At 42.4% G+C, this 21,223-nt stretch overlaps 2 protein-coding genes across 4 annotated transcripts in view; both read left to right on the top strand.

The window, feature by feature from the left end:
* Nucleotides 1-21,223, top strand: part of LOC115257165 (hemicentin-1) — a 499,013-nt gene that overhangs the window by 257,845 nt on the left and 219,945 nt on the right. The gene's annotated exons all lie outside the window — the stretch shown is intronic.
* On the top strand, nucleotides 13,286-18,975 carry LOC134285401 (uncharacterized). 2 transcript variants are annotated; one of them, XM_062846041.1, is made up of 3 exons: nucleotides 13,286-15,927; nucleotides 15,992-16,073; nucleotides 16,147-18,975. In XM_062846041.1, the coding sequence occupies exon 1, from the start codon at nucleotides 14,351-14,353 to the stop codon at nucleotides 15,476-15,478; it is 1,128 nt and encodes a 375-aa protein (XP_062702025.1). In that variant the 5' UTR covers nucleotides 13,286-14,350; the 3' UTR covers nucleotides 15,479-15,927; nucleotides 15,992-16,073; nucleotides 16,147-18,975. The 2 variants fall into 2 exon arrangements, with proteins under 2 accessions (XP_062702025.1, XP_062702026.1); XM_062846042.1 differs by having other exon boundaries at nucleotides 13,286-16,073.

Genomic DNA, 21,223 nt, shown 5'->3' with positions numbered 1-21,223 from the left:
AACCTCTGGTTCCATCTTCCTTTGGAGGAACTGTACCTTGTCAGGCCAATGTAGCAGTCTTGCGTATGCCTCTTGTGCGGCACATTTCGATGCACTGTATATCCTCCTCGATTAAGATACTGATAGGCACCACACCAGTGATAACTCAGAGCGTATTGTATGGTACGATACGGTACGCGCTCGGAACCCTGAAAATCATTAGCCAACAAGTACTCTCCAGCTTACCACGGTAGCTGTCGGCTTAACGCCATGCCGCAATCTGAGCTGTCATACCTTAGTATGGATTAGGCAACACTAGCCAGAAGCTTGCGCTTACTGGCATAAACCGCAGAGCTTTGGACATCATCCGGGACAGTGTCACTATAGCTACGAAGGTACTCTTGTAGGCATACTACCGAAAGTAAATGATCATCATCCCAAGTGTTTGATGGAGTACTTCGATGAGATATAGCAATCGCCTACACTGATCACCACTTGCTGCTCCGACTGTCGGTTGTTCACAACCGCCACCTCAGTTTTGTGGTGAGGAAATTCCAGTTTCCTGAAGGTCATCTACTCCTCCACAACTGTGATCGAGTGGGTTGCAGTCAATTCACATCTTCGATCGATTCACCGCTTAATGTTGTCAGCGAAACCGACTTCCACCTGAAACATCAACCTTAGCACATCGTCGTACATGACATTCCATAACACCGGACCCAGGATGGAACCATGCGGGATTCCTTAGGTTATGTGAAAGCATTTTCGTCCCGCGTCTGCCGTAGAATAGTACTCGACTCTAAAAATAACTTTCGAGAATCTATACAGATACCCGGGTATCTCCAGGAGGGTATCGGCAATAGCCGCCCAACTTGCGCTATTGATCGCGTTTCTTACATCCACAGTCACTTCTATACAGTAGCGAAACTACCTCCTCTTACGCTAAAGCGCAGTCTTTGTAACCGACAAGATATCGTCTACGGTCGACCTCCTCTTCCGGAAGCCGAACTGATTGCACGAGAGACCATCTTTTCGAGCACCTTTCCCGGCGTGTTGATGAAGCATATTGGTCTATATGCAGACGGGTCTCCAGGTGGTTTCCATGCATATGTCAATAGAACCAGACTATGCCGCTTCCAGACCTTCTGGGAAGTCTCCCTCATCCAGGCATTTCTGCATAGCAGACCTGGACATCCCGGGAGCCTCTGTAAAAACTACTTTTAAGACCAGGTTTAGAGCTCCGTCCGAACCTGGGGCCTTGCCTTTGCTAAGAGACTTTGCTATCACCGCAAGTTCCTGATCGGAGACCCTCTCCTCATTGCCAGTATTAGTCCTCTGCTGTGCTACGAAATGACCTCCTAGGACTAGGACTAGGATCATGACGCGAAAAAAGCCCCTCGAAGATCCCCTCCAACACCTCCGGCGGCTGCTATGTAGGAGCCACGAGCCACTACACCTCTTGTCTAGGCCATCACGATCCTGTAGGCATCAACCCAGCGATTCGCATTGGCATTCGCATTCGCAGGTCTGACAGAGACCTTTGGGCTACTTTCAAATGCGCAGACCTCAGTATGGGTTGACTTCGGTACCATCAGCCACACGGGCTCTGCCGCTGCCATTGTTGTCATTAGTTTACCATGGTCTTGCTTAGTCGCTAACATCGACTTTCGGAGTTTCAGCAAGTCCTGCTTGAGTTCCTTGCATGCATTGCTCTCCGAGGGAGCGACGCCGATTATCACGTCAAGCTGCTGATTGATAGCCATCGCCAACCACGTTTCGTCTATTACCTCGCCCGGCGTGCCTGCCAAGGTCGTTATGGGGTTTCCTATGTTTGCGCTGTGCGCACTGCTGCCTCCTCCAGTACCCGCTCTACTCAGCGAAGACATACCCAACCTACTACTTGTGAAAGGGTTTACCTAACTACCTGCATTATTACTATTTGAATGGAGGTCCATACAGTATCTCACAATAAACGAATTCTTGCAATGACAGGCAGAGAAAGCCCTCCAATTAATAACTGTGGAAATGCTTGAAGAACGCTAAATTGAAGCGAGGCAGGCCAATTATCAGTGAGAACGTAGAGCCATAAAGACGAAGAAGACAGCAACAACCAAGCGTCTCCATTTGTTTCGCAACATTCCTAAAAATGTATGATGCATTATAGAACAATCAGAATGCATTAGAAGAAAGCAAGAAAAGAATATAATTATGATTTTAAAAACAAATTAAATAGTATTTAGTGGTTTCATCTGTCAGGTTCTGCAGTAAATCGTTCATGAAACGGTAGGCTGGCAGAAATTACATGGAATCCCCATGTCAATTGCAAAGACCAAGCAGCACCAGAATTTTGTTTTTCAAACCGTTTGTATCAGAGTCATTTTGAGTTTCATGCGTTTCAGTAACATACCTTTTTAAAATTGCTCCAAATATCGCTTTCGAAGGATTTATGTCTCCAAAGTGCAAACGTATATAAATGCAATTACATATATTATAATTGTGAACTTTTAGTGGCTACGCAGTCTTTATTCTTAAAACGGGTATATCATTTACCCGTTTCAAGAATAAAGACTACGTTGCCACTAAAAGTTCACAGTTAAGATTTTCAGTCGATCCACACAAGTAATATATTATAATCAAATTTATTGCATTCTACTTAATACCTGATAAGCTTGAAAACCCCGAAAACTTTAATCTTGGTGCACTACAATTCCCAGTTCTATTCCTCCGGAGACCAAAGAAGTTCAACACGAAGGATGTTTTTTCGGTTTCTTGTGTTCTTATTTCCCCACTTGTCTGACTGAATCCAGGACGAATAAATGCTCAAGAGTCCTCCACTGCACTGGCTTTTCAAGGAGGCAAACGTCGACGGGAAAGGCAAATTCAGACGGTCAAAGAAAAACAACGTCAGCCACGTTGTTCCACTGTTCTCTCGGGGAGTGTGCTCACAGGATATGCTCCGCTCCAACGGATGCCAAGTGGCATCCAAGAGACAAAACTAGAGAGGAGGATAAAGTGAGTCAAGGAAAAGAATTGTTTGGAAACATACTTTGCATATTAAATTAAGATAAATATTTCAACGTCACACTGCGAGAAAGATAGCACTAACCCCAGCTCACTTTGCGAAAAGCTTCGAAAAATAAGCTCACTGCTGCTTCGTGTTTTACTGTCATACCGAGATTCTGATTCAGTCGGTTGAGCTGTTTGTCTGGTTGCCGCTCCTAGACGTGCCACTCGTTTGCAAAGAGAGAAGGTAAATGGAGGATTGTTTAAAAATTGCTTTGTTTTTGCCCGTATTTTCAAGAACTCGATAGCGAAAGTCTCAGTTGTTTATGTCGTTTGGGTATGTTTTCGGAAAGAAAAAGGAAAACCACTTGAGGCTTATTGTGACGGATGCTGCAATGAATCCTTGAAGTTCGATAACCAGTTGACCGTTGGACGAATATAAATGTTAGTCACGCAGAATACATTTTCTAATTCAAGTGTTTTTCGAAAGTTATCTGAACTTACAGGTTTAGGAAAATGATGCTAGATTTAAGGGAAAGGTAATCGCTCATTATAGTATATTGCAGCTTCGTTAAGCCTCTAATGCATACGTTAATCCAAATTTGTGTCAGCAGCAGAGATTACCACGTCTTGTGGGGGTATTACTTCAGATCTCAGCCCCAGTATACAGGTAGTTCAGCTCTCGTCCCCAGTATACATTAATTGGTTTTTTAATTTGCTTCTTCATATCGTTCTATCTCACTATTGACCAGAGGATGACAGTTTGTATGTTTATCTTCATGCTCCCATTCAAACATGTCTCGTTGACCATTCAGAATAGCCCTTGGATAGCTTCAATGCACCCAACGAGTAGTCGGTCCCATACGCTAAGACGATAAAACCCAACCGAGCTAATAAAAACTAAATTAAAACTCGAGCAGCTAACGAGTTATACTCCGGCCACACAGTCCCAGTTCACCCACTCATGAAAGAGCTCATAATTGTAAACAGAGATTCTTATCATTTCACAAAAATCCTCACAAATTGCTATAATAGATTCCATTAATCATCTTCATCATCTATTTATGCCAGTGAGCGTCTAAAGGCTCCGCCTAGAAGAAGCATTTCCTGAGCCAAACCGGCAATATCACACAGCGGGAGGTTAAGGAAGAGCTCATTTCAGAATAAACTTCCTGGAATACCCTTTCACCGCAGATCCTCATCCGCTCCCAACCATCATCGTGGTAAAAACTACCGTACGCAAAGCTCATCCGTCTCCGCCCCCGGTTACCCCTTGTCCGATATTTTATCCATTCAGTGCATACCGTTTCTCACGGCTCTTGGCTTATCCTCCACCGCCCCCACCACGCACCGACAGAAGCGAAGCGACTTGTGATAGGGAAATTTAGACGACTTTTATTCATAGCCTGTTTTTCACGAAAATTAAATGCGGTGAAAGAACCGAAAAGTGGGACGCAGTACTGGAACACAAACCCACACACAAAAATGCTCAACATTTTTCGAGGGAAATAAAAACATTCAACCATCCAGAACTCTAGGTCCGCTGGAACCGGTTCGATTCACTGGGTTGTTGTACTCTGGAGGTTCCCACAGCATACTCGGTGGAGCACGCGGAATTTTATCTAAGTCATTCTAAGATTCTGTTCTTCCTTCCTCTCCTTCTTATTCGTCTTCTTCCTTTTATTTTCCTTTTTCTCAGAATAACGTTCCAACTGAAGCAAAGCTTGTTTCTCAGCTTCTATGAGTATTTCCACAGATATTAACTGACATCTTTCTCTGACAAGAAAGTTTTTTTTTAAGATAAGTGCCTGGACCGGGAATCGCAACCGTCATCCTTAGCATGGTCAAATCTTGAATACTCGTACACTTGGCTTACCGCATCGCCTATGCAGGCCCTAAGTGTTATTATTATTTGTCTAATTCTCTGTGGTCTTGAACAACTTCCTTCTTGAGTTTCAATCGCTTCAATATCAAACCAGTTTCAGAGTTGTACACGGTGTTTGCGTCAAATATCGTTATTTTACAATAAAAATCACTGGTAATTCCTCTTAATGTCTGCTGATAATTACTCTAGAAATTATACTTGTAATTGCTCTAGGAATTTCTCCAGGAGTTTTTTCCTGAAGTTTCTGCAGGACTCCGAGAATTCCTCCATGAAGGTTCATCCAGCAGGTTCTTCTGTAATTTTACCGAAAAAAAAACCCTGGAAGTTCTTTCAGGATTCCTTAGAGTTTCCGCTGGGAATTCCTTTACAAGTTTGACAGCGATATCTTTGAAGGATTTTTCCAAGAATTGCTCCCGAAATAACCCAGAAGTTCTCCCGCGGACACTACCGAAGTTCCTCTTTCATTTCTTCCAAATTTTCCTTCAGAGATTCTTTCAGAAGTTCCCCTGGAGATTCTTCCGGAAAGTTTCACGGGGAATCTTCCCAAAGTTTCTCGGCACATTCTCACGAAAGATTATCTAAATCTTCAAACGCTTCCGTACGAATTTTGTCAAAGAATTATCCGGGAACTTCCGGAATTCTTCCGAAATTTTTCCATGCAACAGTTTCGATGATTCTTTGGAAAGTATCTCCGGGAACTTTTGCACAAGATTCATGTAGCATCATCAGCTTCAACTGTGTCACATCATCAATCGGTGCGACATCCACAGCATCCGATCAGGCTGTTGCCCCATACAAATTGATTGTACGCTAAATTCACTTAATATTCTTCTAGAAGTTTCCAGAACAATTTTCTCAGAAGTTCCTCAGAGATTTTTCCCGTAGGTTCTTTGAGGCAAGTACTCTCTATTGGTTAGCGTTCCACCAACTACAGACTACAGCCTACAGTTGTCTTCTCTTCCCTGGATGCTTGGGTTCGAGCTAGTTCTATAGACTACCCGTTGAACTCAGGATCCTGGATGGGAAGTTGGGCCAACTCAGCTTGCGGTTTGTCGGCACGCCATTTTCTATGTAGTTCATGAACGATTTGAGAGACCGTGGGAGAAAAGAAACCCTACTTGTCCACTCCCATACACATCCTTTCAACAATGTTGTCCGGAGTGATATCCCTACCGCATATCTCCTGCATACTCGTACTCGGCCTTCACTCCACGAAACGTGGGCATTCAAAGAGCACATGTTCAGCGGTCTTGTCACAGTCTGCGCATTCCGGACGTGCGGCGGAGTCTTCATGACCGAATCTGTGCAGATACCACAAAGCATCCATGGCCTGACAGAAATTGTGTCCATCTACCATTGCTTGAGACCGTGCGGTATGCGCAGACCGCCCTAAGGCATATTAGCCTGTGGGTACTCTTGAGTCATTTCACGTTACGATTGACCACTAGCGCATTTGATCATGCAGCGGTGCCATACCGCAGTATGGAGAGACCGCTACTGTAGCGAGCAGCTTGCACTTACTCGAAAATATTGTCAAGCTATTTGACATTTCCTTTGACAATATCATTATCGCCATGCTATCCCTTTTGCAGGCATATTCTACGTGACTTCCGAATTTAAGCTTATCATCGATTATGACCCCTAATTGCTTCAGTGAGTGCTTGGAGCTGATCGAGCATCTGCCTCTGGTGACCACTGCCTGTTGCTCAGATTTGCCGTTGTTTACCACCACCACCTCCGTTTTGTGGTGCACTATCTCGACCTCATCCAGTCCAGGTTGTCAGTGCCACTTCCTCTATCGACTCTTCGTATACCACGAGGGTAATATCATCGGCAAGGCCGACCAGCTTTACGCTCGGTGGAAACTTGAGACTCCACCATACGCCGCGTTACTCAACCTTTTTTTTTTTTGCATCACCTTGGCAGCAGATCGCTGACGTAGTGTACGGTTTGGGTCAAAAGTGACCCTAATGCAAAAGGAGGGTTAATACCGGGCCCGGGATGGAACCAGTGCGGCAATTTTTCGACAGGCCTTTATGATAGCGATATTTTGCTTTTTTCATTTTCTCCGTTTCGGTTTTCCTGTCAGAGTTGCTTTCCGATCAGCAACACGGGAGCGGAATGAAATAGGTACTCACACTCGCACGCAGCGTGCTGAAAGCGAGAGCTGACAGGGCTAAATTTCCATTCAATTTTCTGTAGTTGAGTGTTTTCACCCGTGCTAACGTATAGGGCACTCACTCTCACAAGCCACCGCTTGAGACGAATGGCCTTTCAGCATGAATAGTGTGTGGATGATTGGGAATTGATCTTGTTGGGTCGCTCAGGAATGGAGCTCTCGGACTCTGTCAGTTCTCACATCGAGGAACTGAAAACGACCGCCTCAGTCATTCATTTTCGGCTGAAAAACAGGCACTGAGACTGATATTTTGCAGGACTGGATGGAACTCTAAGGTACCCCCGCGGCGATGTTGTAGCTCCTCTTGCCTTCCTCGGTGTCATAGATTAGCACCCTATTCTGGAAATAGCTCTTCAGTCTCCGGCATAGGCTAACCGGGATTGTTAGGTGGTGTATGGTGCACTCGATGGAGGCCCAGCTAACGCTGTTGAACGCATTCTTAACGACCAGCGGGAAAACTGCACAGCAGTGGACAACCGTTCGCTTCTTTTCAAGCGTTATCTCGGCCGTTTGGTTGGATGTCGATGCAACTCTCTGTCGGTTGGATCGGAACGGTCTCTCTGTTAGGTCGTGGTTGTTCTCGAGGTCGCTCTGTAACTGCTGCGAGTCGGTCTCTGAGCGGTCACTCCTCCTCTCGTCGTTTCGGACCGGTTTCAGGTTGACGCTTGGAAAAACTGCAGGACATTGCTCGGTAGGGTCGGAAAGAGCTTTCAATTCTTTCTTGATCGGTGGAGTCGATGCTTGGCGTTGTCTTGGCTGGTTGGCTACGATTACAAAGGCGTCGATCGGCTGAGTAGTTGCGTTGCCGTTGATCGGTTGTCCTAGCTCTTTATCGGTGGCGGCGGGTTGCCGAATCTCGGTTTCGGAAGAATCAACTGAGTTGCAGGACATCAAACTAAGAGCGGCTTGAGACTTTAAACTGCACTTCAAACTCTGGGATTGTTCGGTGTGAGAAACAATCCTCGGATCGGGCATGTTGTTCTTCGGTTCCTGGCGAAGTTCTCGAGTATCCTTCTTAAGCGAGTGTTGATCGGCTCTTGTGCTACGTTGAATGTACTTTTCTCGTGGTTGGAAGCTCTTCGGATGTTGATCCAATGAGAACTGCGAACGTTGCGGGGTGAACTCATAGTTCTCCTGTACTAGGAAATTCGGATTTTCGTTGCTCCATTGAAAATGCTGGGAAATAAAGTTTTCGCCAGTCGGATCTGTAGTCATCAATAACGACGAGGATTGGAGCACTCAGACGTTTCAAAAGCTGGTCTGTAGCGAGATGCGTATCATGAGCGTTCAACAAGTCACCAATTGTCGAGCCGAGATAATTGTATCGCTCTTCAAAGTCGATGTATACTTTCTCTTGCTCTTGCTGCATCCTCTGGAACGATCGTGATCAGCTGGTTGGGGGCTGTCCATAAACCACGTGGTCATTTTTTTGGGACTTTTCAACCCCCCCCCCCCCCCCCACGCGTGGTCATTGGTCCATACAATTTTTTTTATTTGTCCATACAAAATGGTCATTGGACGAACCCCCCCCCCCATGACCACGTGGTTTATGGACAGCCCCTTGTGTACGGCATTCAACTCGGCATAGGCGTCGTTTACTTTCTTCAGTTAAGTTCTCAGTCGTGGTTGGCTAACTTGGTTTTGAGCAGCGTTCTCCATTCGCACCAGCTTCAAGTTCACGTGTTCTCGTTGACGTGAGAGTGACGTAAACTCTTTCAGTACTTGAGGGTCCACGGATGATCTCCAATCGGTATTTTGGCCGTGAAGGACAGCGTCATGTCGGCCCATCTAGACGCCCTAAGCAAACTTATTCCTCGATGCAAACTGTTTTGGAACTAATCGGGTTGAAATATGCTACGCTGCTTAGCCTCCAACAGATGGCGTGGGGAATGTGCTCACTCGAATCCGGATGATCCGTCTGTCGGATGCAACGGCAGCTTTTGGGTCGGAATATTCTCTGATCGGAGATTTTTCGATTGGTACTTACTCTCGATTCCAGAACGGTGCACGCTCACGCTGGGAGTTCGCAAACGTGCCGGGTCGGAAAGTTGTCGCTGTAGAGCACCCTCTTCAGCTATCAGTGAAAACGAGGAATATTTCAAATCGTTGTCGATAGATGGCTTCCTCAGTGGTACACCTTTTGATAGTGTCGAATAGTTGAGCAACGATATTTCCTAGATTGATGTTTGGACTTGGAGCCAGCAACAGTGTAGGTGATTGCTATCAGGCGGCGATACAACTGGCCTTCGCTGATACACGTCTCGATAAAGGAACCACGCAGACGTGTCGGGTATTCGGGCGGATATTGCGATCGATAAAATTCTTCTCCTCAGGGTGCTACACGTTCAGGTACGAGCACCTCAGGTATCAGGTATCAGAAGGCCGGCTCCAGAGACACGTTATCCTCCATTTGGGACATTTGTGCCATCGCCATACATATGAGCCTATTTCATCATTTACCTGAGGGATAATAGGACAAGGGATGGGAATTGGGAAAGAGAAAGGTGATGAAATAGGAAGGGGTGCCCTAGAAGAGGGAATGAACGCATAAGCGCAACGAGAGCTCATAGCCCATACCACAACGGGGTTAATCAGTGCCCTGAAAAGGACACTGTAAAGCGCATAAGCGTAAAGCGCATAAGCGTAAGTCATCAAAAGCATCCTCAATTTTCAAGAAATCACCCATGCAAAAACTACGTTTGAGCGAGTGCTTTCCTGAAAACGTATACAACATTGTGTAAAGTGTCACTGTGGACATCCCAAATTGGGAGACATGTGAGTTCATATGAACAGACATGTTAGCCAGACGAACATCACAGATGTGATAATCGACAATGCGTTTCAAGCATTTCAGAAAGAACGAGGTAACCAGATAAATCTGGAACTTATTCCTTCTTTTTACAACGCACGCACCCTTTCGGAATAAATCCACAGAGTAATTTCACGCCATGAAAATACCCAATAGTAAACTACAAGAGTTCAAAACATGTTTGAAAAACTCAAATCCCTCTGGAGAGAAATATGACAAAGCCCCATTCGCTCCAGGAGATTTGAAGTAAGCAAAGCTTTTTAGTGCCCACTAAATCGATTCTATAGCAACAATCCTCGGGGTAGAAGCTAAAGAATCGTAGCTTAACAAAAGGCTGGTTTATCCGAAGATATTTAGAACTTGAACAGGTCCGAGTTCCATTCCGGAATACCTCTTGCGGTCCGCACAGACCTCAAAGGACAAGCTTCTTTCAAAGCAATAGCTATGGTATACCACAATGAAGGACGTTGTAATAACAAAACCACAATTAAACTCTCATGGAGTAGCAATGGAAGCGAGTTATCCATAAAATGTGATCGCAACCAATTATTACAGGTTCCCTAGTTTGTTGAGCAGGGAAGCCTGAATACGCAAAGTTTGCGAAGGAACACTCATAAGTGCAAAGAAGGTCAAATGGAGATCTGACACATGCCAATCAGTCAACTCATGACAAATTCTGCTCATGCAGAGTTAGGTTGGTGCAATTTTATGTTAAGTTAACCATGAACTGTACTGCCTAAGTATTCAATCAAACTGAAGCATCTCAAATCAATGTTTGAGCTACTTTAGATGATATAATGATCGTAGCAATACTGCCAAATATCAGCAAAAAGATGCTGAAAACAAGAGCTTGCTTGAAGGCATCCATAAGGAAAGGTTGAAACATACTGTAACGTTATTTTAAAATATAGCATGCTCGAGGCACGACACTTCATCTATAATGAAAAAAACAAAGCTGAACTTTTTGAAATAGATCCACTTGGGCTACACACGCTATTTACGCTGAAAATTGATCTGAGGTTTCCTTGCCATAGCCACTACCCAAACTAGACAGGATTACACTCTTCACAATCACAGTACAAAAAGGAAACATCAACGACGAACCAAATCGGTGTCAATTGAAAAAAACGCCAATGGCGAAAACGCATTAAGCGAACCCATATAGGTAGTAATGTAAGCTAATTAACAACATTTGAATAACCCCGCCCTTATTTAGCCTCAAATTTGAGACTTAAGAAGGGCAACTGATTATCTCGGAGAAACGCAAGGTCCACTGCACCATTGCTCCGGTTAGCGCAGTAAAGGCGTAATACTGTGGAGGACGCTCTAATTCTCCACAGGCTCCGTTTGTGGTTAGGTTTTTATTAGACCACCCTAACCATTCATTCTTTGGCACGGTAAGCATAAAGCCGCATAACACCATGAATTAGGGGTCACCTGTTTAGTGGACTCTTACCACTGGATCAGGCAATCCGTAGTGTTATTCTTAGCCAATTGAGACAACCGCTACCGACACTACACAGCTATCTAGTCTGATCGGGAAAAGAAGTAAACATTGATGGTCTTCCAAACTTACAAACGAACCCGAACAGCAGGACACGATCCTTTTGCGATCGACAAAATTCTTCTCCTCAGGGTGCTACACGTTCAGGTACGAGCACCTCGGAACGTATTGGTTGATTGGCGGTGGTGGAGCACGGCATTACACGTTGTGGTTTAGAGACCACGGCGACGTGTCCGAAGATCGGACGGCGATAGTGATCAACGAGAATCCTATTGGCAATACACGTTCTGGTTTGCAACCAACCAAGTAGACGTGCCGGAAACACTCGGGATGAATCAAACAAATGCATTAATTACAAGCAATCTTTTGATACACTTGTTTCCAAATGCCAAAACTTGCTTATAGTGTAAAACCTAAACAAAACGGCTCCGTCGCTCGAACCACTTGAAAACTACCGATTGTAGCAGTTTCCGTTATCCTGCCGAGTCGTTTTGGCCCGACCCGACCCCGGTACGCTGGTATAAAAAGAGAAAGTAGTTGATTATTAATTATTCAAGAGCTTAAATTCAAAGACCTTTATAGTCCCAGATCGTTTTTATACCGAGCCTGCCTGGTACCCACTAGCAAAGCTCGCCCAGCTCACCAAGCAGGAAAGGGTTGTTGAGAGCTTTGCATTCAGTCCGCCCCGTGCCAACTGTTGTTTAGTTGGCACTGACTGCTACTGCTGCTGGTGCTGGTGCTGCTGACGGAATAACCCCCCAAAGTTGCCCCCGAGGTAGGACTGCTTCTCGGCTCGAAACTGAATGGCCAAAATGAAAACGAGAAATTCACGAAATTATTCGGCTTTACATAAGTGATTTTTCGTTTAGTAGACCAAACGGTAAAGGATGTTACGACTCTCTGGTGGGGAATGGAGCAAACAATTTATTCATTGGGCTCTTCCCGTTCGCCTGATGATGGCGACAGTCAGTGTGGTGTCTTTACAAAACATTCGGTATGAACATCAGCTGGATTTCGTCAACTGGTCTCCCATTGCAAAGTGGAAATTCTTGCACAAAGGTGGCAAGTGTTTGATGGGATTGCATTTTAGGATACCAACATGATGTGCACCATGATTTGGTTTCAGTTTGTCGGCATTCAACTCATGATTTATTTTCGTAGTCCTCATTGCTTTACGTTTGCAGTCGATTTTGCTCAGTCTTTTGAACGTAATGAATGTAGTTATGAGAATTTTATCAGTATTCAATTGAACTGTTTATTCCACATTGATCCGGGATAGATCTAACTGTCTTTACATTTGACAAACAACTCTTCTTCCAGTTACCAGAGATTTAAAACTGATTGTTCAAGTTCACAGGTTAATCCGCATATAGGAAAGCGTAAGGCTAAGATGCCTGAACAAAGGGCTTTATGAACGGGCCCTTTGTATAGGAAGTTCCCACACAAGAATCTTTAAGCAAATATCTTTGCAAAATTGTGTTCGGATTTTAAAATTTTGGATTTTGAAAGTTATACTTCGAAAAAGCTTCATACGTTATACAGTCAAACATTGTTTACACATTTTTGCATAACTTGAACCGTGAGACACTTTCACTGGAAACTAAAAAAATCGAAAGATGATGAAAGATATTAACAACTTACATTTCCATGTCGAACAAAACAAATCCTAAGCTTTTGGTCGATGATAAAAAATAAACATTAGATGCCTCAATGTTATCTTACAGCGAGGTTTTTTAGTAGTGTTGTATTTTTTTTTACAACGGCGCGCGTCCTGAAGTGTTAAGCAACACTTCCTTGAACTTTATCCCATATTAAAAAAAATATTGCATTTATAGTAATTTTCCAGAAACATTATCTACTTAATCAAACATAAAGTTTATTTGACTATTGCAAGTGATTTTTCTACTTTTGTTATTCAAAACTGGCATTGAATTACAAAAGTAGAAAAATCACTGTCAAGATAGTAAGTCAAATAAACTTCAGGTTTGATTAAGACGATTTTGTTTCTAAACCATTATGTTTCTGCCTTCATGGCAGATAAATAATCCAGGTATTTTTTTTTTCAGAGGGTGACTCTGAAATATTGATAAGAAGTGAATGTAACCGGGAAATCACAAAGCACCAAGCTTATTAGCAGTACAATTAACAGTAATAATCGTTAAGATCAACTCCAAAGCATAAATTAGCACTATGATGTCTAGGCGGTCTAACCTGTCCACTTGAAACATTCCTACCGTCTTCAACGCAGTATCGTTCACCATTATCAAATGTACGCATTGAATTTGTTCAAATTTTATTGATTGGCTTATAAGCTAATACAATTTATCGGGTTGTTGTCAAACATACGCACAACTTTATATGCTGTATGCCCGAGAGACACTTCAACATCCGGATTTATGCGGTCAGGCCGACCTCGTCCAACCAATCCGGCATATTTGCCGTGCCTACGGTAATACGGCTCTTGGAGCGACTGCTGACTGGTAGAAGCACAGCACACGTGATGATGCCAGACCGCAATGAGTACCAACCTACCTACCTACCTACCTAGGTATGTACATACATGACTGCTCTTGCAACAGGACGAAGCAATGTGCATGGCCCCACCAATAGCATTGCCTGCTCGATAAATGCACGAAAATCTGTGTGACCTGCCTTTGTTTGCTCAGCTGTTGTGAAAATGTATTCTGCTGCAATGTGTTATCGATTTTTGGTCTAATTTAATCAAGCAACACGCTTGGTGAAAATCAACTGCCTGTAGTAAAGGCAATTACAACTCGATGAGTATTTCCAGATAGATTTCATCAGCCGATAACGTCAGCTCGGTAACAATACTTGCAAATGATTAATTTAATGGGTGATATCGTTGGATGGTTATCAGATTTCTGATGCCGGGGAGAATCTAATGGGTTCTTGAGGTATGAGTTGGATACCACATAGGTTGCCTGAAGATTTTGTAAGGTGGTATAGATACAGAGAGATTCCAATATTAAAATGTGTATTAGGTTTATTGATTTAATCAAGTCCCTGTTCACGTCTATACCGAGAAGACTTGTGATAAACAACATTATCATGAGGTGGGACACGATCAGATCCAATACAAATATCTGTCTCGATCTGTTCCTGGAGATAGTAGATTTCTGTATGAGCTCTAGCTACTGCAAGTTCAATGGACAACACTATCTCCAAGTGTCTGGCACAGCCATGGGAAATCCTGTTTCACCAGCCCTTGCAGATCTTGTCATGGAAAGCCTGTTAGATACCGTTCTTCAAAAGCTAGACTTTCCACTCCCATTCATCAGAAAATACGTGGACGATCTGATAATGGCGATACCACTAAACAAACTACAACACATAATGGACATATTCAACAGCTATGACATCCACATCCAGTTCACATACGAACTGGAAGTGGAGAACTGTCTACCCTTCTTAGATATGCTCCTAACAAGGCATGACAACCAGAAGGTCACAACACGGTGGTACCAAAAACCGATAGCTAGCGGAAGGTTTCTAAATTTCCACTCTTTCCACCCCATGAATCAAAAGCTGAATACAGCCAAAAACTTTATAAAAAGGGTCAACAAGCTATCAACAGACCTAGATGAGCATGATAAAATTAAAATAATAGATGACCAACTAAAACAAAACGGCTTTCCGAAATCGCTACGCAACAGGCTCACGAACAGAATGAATGAGCATAGCATGAATGAGCAGCACCGATCGTCGCCAAGCTCTGATGAATCGGACCTGGAATATACCTACCGCTCCATCGCATACATGCCTCGCCTGTTAGAATCCATCGACAGGGAAATCAAACGCAGCTACAAAAACATACGACTCGCCACCTACAATTGGAGAACAGTGGGCGATTTGTTTACGAAGCTGAAGGATCCGATATCTGGGGAGAACCAAACAGATGTCATCTACAACATCCCATGTAGCAACTGTTCTGCATGCTACATCGGAATGACCATCAATAGATTAAAAACACGTATGAGTGGCCACAAAACGCACTACAATACACTGGATCGGCTACTGGACAACGGCGTCAATCCCAATGATCCACAAATTGCTTCCCTGAAGGAAAAAAACAGCTCTTCTGGACCACAGCATCACTAAAAATCATCGTTTCGACCTGGAAAAAACAAAAATATTAGACAGAACCAACAAAACACACACATTACCATTTTTAGAAATGTGTCATATCACTAGTAACACGAATTGTATTAATCACAGAACAGACACAGCGAACCTTAGCTCAGTATATGCAGGCATATTCCATGTATTAAACAGAATGCAAAACAAAAACACAAACATTGTAAACATACACAATAACACATCAAATACGGATAACACCACCACATGAAGAAAACGCAATAGCAATAATTCCCCCCCCACACACAATCACACTCTTACCAGTATAAGTTCCCGATCCAAGATCGAGGGTGTCGATAAAACACAGGTAGCGCGATTAGCTTCAAAAGCAACTAAAACGAGCTTTGAAAAAAGTGCTGCTATAAAAGCACCAGCAAACTACAGTGCCGCTCAAGCTATTTGACACCTATGCAGTAAGATTTTTTGCACAATACTTTATAATTCATAAATGTTAATCCCTTGTTCTTACCCTCATAGCCATAGCAAAAGTGGCCGCCATGATATTTACAGGACAAACAAATGTAGAGCTTCACACAACTTAACAAAAAAGCTAACTCCTGTAAGTAGCACTATGGGAAAAATGTTCGAAAATAGGATTGTAAATTAGGAAATTGTTTTTGCAAATATTTTAGATTCCCTGAAGAAGGTTAAATAAATATAACCGAAACGTCGGATGTAGGAGCAAAACAGCCTTTTGCTACCCACTCAGACTGCCAGAGCCGAGAAATCCCTATAATCTTTAATCACTTGTTTAATCAAGTAATTTTTCAACAATAATTTTGATAAAAGTCTTACCATTGCGTTGCGTTGCGTTGCGTTGTAACGGAGTTATTCGTAGATTGCATACTGAAAGTTGTCATGTTAAAACTTTAATACTCCTATTCTAATTGCTTATGGATTGCTGCTTGGGAATGAACAGCTATCCAATCAGAGGTTGAAGTATAAAAGACATGAGAACTTCCATTGCCGGCCACGCCCATCTTCTCCGTTACGAGGATAGGAAAGGATGTGATGATATGACACCTACTTTACAAGAGGTCGGCGACTCACCGACTCCTCCATAGGTATCAAGGAGTTGGATATTTGGAAAAGGTTGATTGGGGATTCACTATAAGCGAGTGATGCGGCAAGATTTAAATTGTGTAAGTGTATTTGAGTTGATCATGTAGATGTGTTGATGTGAGTGTAAGTGATTTTTTAACACCATCGTTGGGAGTGACATAGCTAAGAAATTTGTCACTCCATGGGCCTTTTTGCTTCCGGGATGGGGCACAGGCATTTGGACCATGTGTCCTGGGTAACAAGTCGAGGCTTAAGCGCCATTGATCGCTCTCTGAAACGATAAGAAACACGTTATGTGGATGGGAAGGGATTATGGGGAAAGGATGATATCTATTTATCGAGATGCCTGCGACTCACCGACGCTCTCGTAAATAGAAAGGAAATAGGATTTTGAAACTGGAATTTAGTATGATTAAGTAATGCTGGAATTTGGATGAGATGTAAAGGGCGAAAAACACGACAAATACTTCAATAAAATAATTTATCTTTATCGCTGAAACAGAAAGTAATAGAAATATTTTTTTCAAAACTTAAATAAATAATGCCCTTTTTATGACGTAAATGTTCATTTGTGATAAAATGCCATTCAAATCCCTACTTCCGATATTTGCTCTACAGCACCATTGAGTTTCTTCGAACTCGAAACAAACAGAATCAGATGAATATGATGCCATAGTTTTAAAAACAAGATTGTTAACTAATTTGGCAAACTTTATTGTTCACTACTTGCTTCAATAGCAGAACTATTGATAAGCAATCAATTATATTTATACTCAACTTGATTAAAAAAAACCCATATTAATCCACCTAGTGGTGATAGTGCCTTTCTCGTCGAATAAGTAATCAGTATTTTTCCGTCGACGTTAGCCAAAGTGTTCCTGAATCCTGAGGATACTCTAGAACAGAGCAAATCCCTTTCTCTTTCTTTTGTCACAGTGCTCGTTGACTCGCCAATGGGGAGATGATAAATAATACATGTATTTGATGAAAAAATACCCAATCAATTAAGCAAAATCTAGTTAAGCGATTTGTTGAGAAATTTTATGGAGGACTCTTTTTCACCTTAAAATTTAAAAATTTCTTGATTCATTTCTTTGTGCCCATCCTCAAAATGTTGAATTCCGACTAAAATTTTCCAAGAGGGGGAGGGGTTAGTATAGGAGAAAATCGAAATTTGTGTCAGCCGTATTCAGAAAAGCAAGAGTTTCATCAAAGCCATAATCAAATTTGGAAACTTATTATACTCTCAGTTGACTGCTTGATCGCCTTCACTAGCACTGGATGCCGATCATTATCAAGACAATTCGATATTTTTTTTCTGTACACTTCAGTATTTTATTATCGTTGAATATAAGATTCTTATAAAATTTGTCGAAAAAAAGGCAAACACGTGAATGAAACCCATTCCATTTAACCAACCAGTTGCATCAAAATTGGGGGCAGCAATTTTAAACGCAAAAGAGGATTGATGCGATAAAATTAAAATTTTCACTTTCATAATTTCAGCGAAGCAATCAGGATTGCCGATAATCTTAGGTGTGGTCAGAGACTATTTTCTTGCTGACCGTTTATCTCCGGGACACCTGGAGCCGGTTCCGAAACACAACCGGTGTTACACAAAGATGCGTAGCCTTAAATTTGAACCCAACATTATTGAAAATATGAACACCCCTTTAAACCATATCAGTGACATTATTGTGCAGTAGTTCAGTAAAGACATTTAGTAGCTAGCGAGAAGGTACCTTCAGTAAATGAGCAAATCGTGCTCCCTAATTTTATCAACGAATTTGTAAGTTAATTATTGTATATTTGTACAGGCATTCTTCGATATAACGTACCCTCGATATAGCGTACCCACGATATAGCGAATTCGATATAACGTACATTTTGCTTCGATATAAAGTACACCATTGAAAATTTTTATTTTTCTCAATAATAACCCTCAGATAAACTACGAAATCACTCAATTCAATGCAGTGTTGCAGCATTAGCCTTGTTACCCAAAATTAGTGCAATTTGGGGAAAAATTTAAGTGTACGTTATATCGAAGCAAAATGTACGTTATATCGAAGCACAAAAAACGAAAATTGTTTTTCGTGAAAACTCATGTTTTTCATTATTCGTTTTGTGAATTTGACCGAAATCATTATTTTGGGTTTATATCTCGTCGAATACATCAATACTCGCACAAAAAATATTAAATTTTTCTCTGCTTCGATATAACGTACACTTCGATATAACGTACAAAGAGAAAACTTTTTTGTACGTTATATCGAAGAGTACCTGTACTTATAATTTAATAAATATGAGTTTGCAGCTATGTAGCTGATCATGATAAATACCTGTCTATTTTCTGCTGAAAGAGTCGGTGGTATCGAGCACCTCCCGCAAAAACCGGTTCAGATATCTTATTATTCTTATTATGGATTTATTGGCAATTATCGTTGACAAATAGCGGAAGCAGCTTGTTTGGCGTGACGCTTTTCGACCTGCTATTCTTCGGTCTGCATCAGATGCCTTCAGATGGATTCACCACTTCGATTTTGTCAGTATAAGCGGTTCAGATATGATCTGAAACTATTTTCCTGGTAATAGCCCAGTTTCATGTTCGAAAGGAATCACTCAAGAAATTTCTTGACCGATTCCTGGCAGAAACTTTCTATAATGACTGCCATTGGAACTGTCATTTCTTCTCAACTGCGTACTGCAATCGAAGAAAAACGATTTCTTGAGTGATTCAGGCAAGGAATTTCCCATGCATTAAGATAGGGTTAAAAATTCCTTCCGAACTGCAAACAGCTCTTTACCGTTCATCTGGTTATCGAAAAAGCCGCTATTTGATGTGTCATATGCATGAGTTTGGTTTAGTTATGTAATTGATCACTTCCGGCGGGACACCTGGAACCGGTTCTGGAACACTAACGTTTCAGATATTATCCGAAACTATTTTCCTGCTTTCCGTTCATCTGGTTATTGAAAAAACCGCTATTTGATGTGTCACATGCATGGGTTTGGTTCACTTTCTTAATGTGCCACTTCCGGCGGGACCCCTGGAACCGGTTCTGGAACACAATCGGTTCAGATATGGTCTGAAACTATTTTCATGCTAAACATTCACCTGATAATCTAAAAACTCGCTATTTGATGTGCCGCATGCCTGGGTTTGGTTCAGTTTTTTAATTGGCCACTTCCGGTGGAACACATGGGCCCGATTCCGGAACACAACCGGTTCAGATATAGTCTGGAACTATTTTCCCACTTATCGTTCATCTGGTTATCGAAAAAGCAGCTCTTAGATGTGCCACATGCCTGGGTTTGGTTCACTTTTTTAATTGGCCACTTCCAGCGGGACACGCGGAACCGGTTCCGGAACACTACCGGTTCAGATATGGTCTGAAACTATTTTGCTGCCTACCGTTTATCTGTTTATCGAAAAAGCCGCTATTTGATGTGTCGCATGTATGTGTTTAGTATACTTTTATATTTGGCCACTTCCGGTGGGGCACCAGGAACCGGTTCCGGAACATTACCGGTTCAGATATAGTCTGAAACTATTTTGCTGCTTATCGTTCATCAGGTTATCCAAAATGCCGCGGTTTGATGGGTCGCATGCATGGGTTTGTAACATTTTCATATCTGGCCCCTTCCTGGGGTACCGGTCCGGAACACCTAAATGGCCATAACTCCGGAACGGCTGGACCGATCCGAACCATTTTCAATAGGAAACAATGGGACCAGATTCCGCGTCGAATGAACCGTCGGTCATTAAAATCGGTTGAGGTTTACTGCCAAAAAGTGATGTGAGTTTTTTTTGTACACATACACACATGCACACATACACACACACACATACACACACAGACATCACCTCAATTCGTCGAGCTGAGTCGATTGGTATATAAGACTTGACCCCTCCGGAGGCTCTATCAAATTTTCATTTTTGGAGTGAACATATAGCCTTTCGGTACACCTTGGTGTACGAGAAAGGCAAAACAAGATCATAAAATTATAGCCACCGCATTGGAGGATGCCCCCATGAATGTGAAGAAGAAGAGTACGCTATTTTCTACTTAATGGTTTGAAAGAGAAGTTGGCATCTCCACTCTTCCAACCAGAATGGGCAAAAACGGACTTAAAATAAGCATTCAACTTGATAAATATTTAACCAAACAAGTTGTGCATTTGCTCATCAACATGAAGCAAATCATGACAAACCTTAGATTTATATCGACCTGTTGTGCCAAATATTTGTCTAGGTCCCATTTATATTTGTTTTTTTTTTTTTGTGAATTGACGTAATTGACATAATTGGTGTAAAACCTGGTCTAGGATCGAGGGTTGTAAATTGTGCGATACCGACGCCTGCCAAAGTTGCCATTGCGCAGTATCTTGCTAGCTTAGGTTGTGGTTCATGAAGTTTCTTTCAAAGATCGCTGGAGCGCTTTTCAATGAAGCGTACATGGTGTGGAGTTAAGGAAACGATTAGTTTGATGGTCTGAAATGCCGCAGCACGAGACGTGATAGAACGTGGAACAATTCAAAAGGAAACAGAAAATTTATTAAAAACTCGGCGTTTACAATGACAGGCACGAAAACGGAGAAGTGATAAGATCTGAAGACATGTTTTGTGACCTTTCATTAATCATA

The sequence above is a fragment of the Aedes albopictus genome, chromosome 1, assembly GCF_035046485.1.
Source record: "Aedes albopictus strain Foshan chromosome 1, AalbF5, whole genome shotgun sequence".
In the NCBI taxonomy this organism is placed as follows: Eukaryota; Metazoa; Arthropoda; class Insecta; order Diptera; family Culicidae; genus Aedes; species Aedes albopictus.
Note: the sequence above shows the minus strand (reverse complement) of the source record. Positions and strands in the feature narration are given on the sequence as shown.

Coding starts and splice junctions, on each gene's coding strand:
- LOC134285401 (XM_062846041.1), top strand. CDS start 14,351: ATGTGTATTAGGTTTATTGATTTAATCAAGTCCCTGTTCACGTCTATA.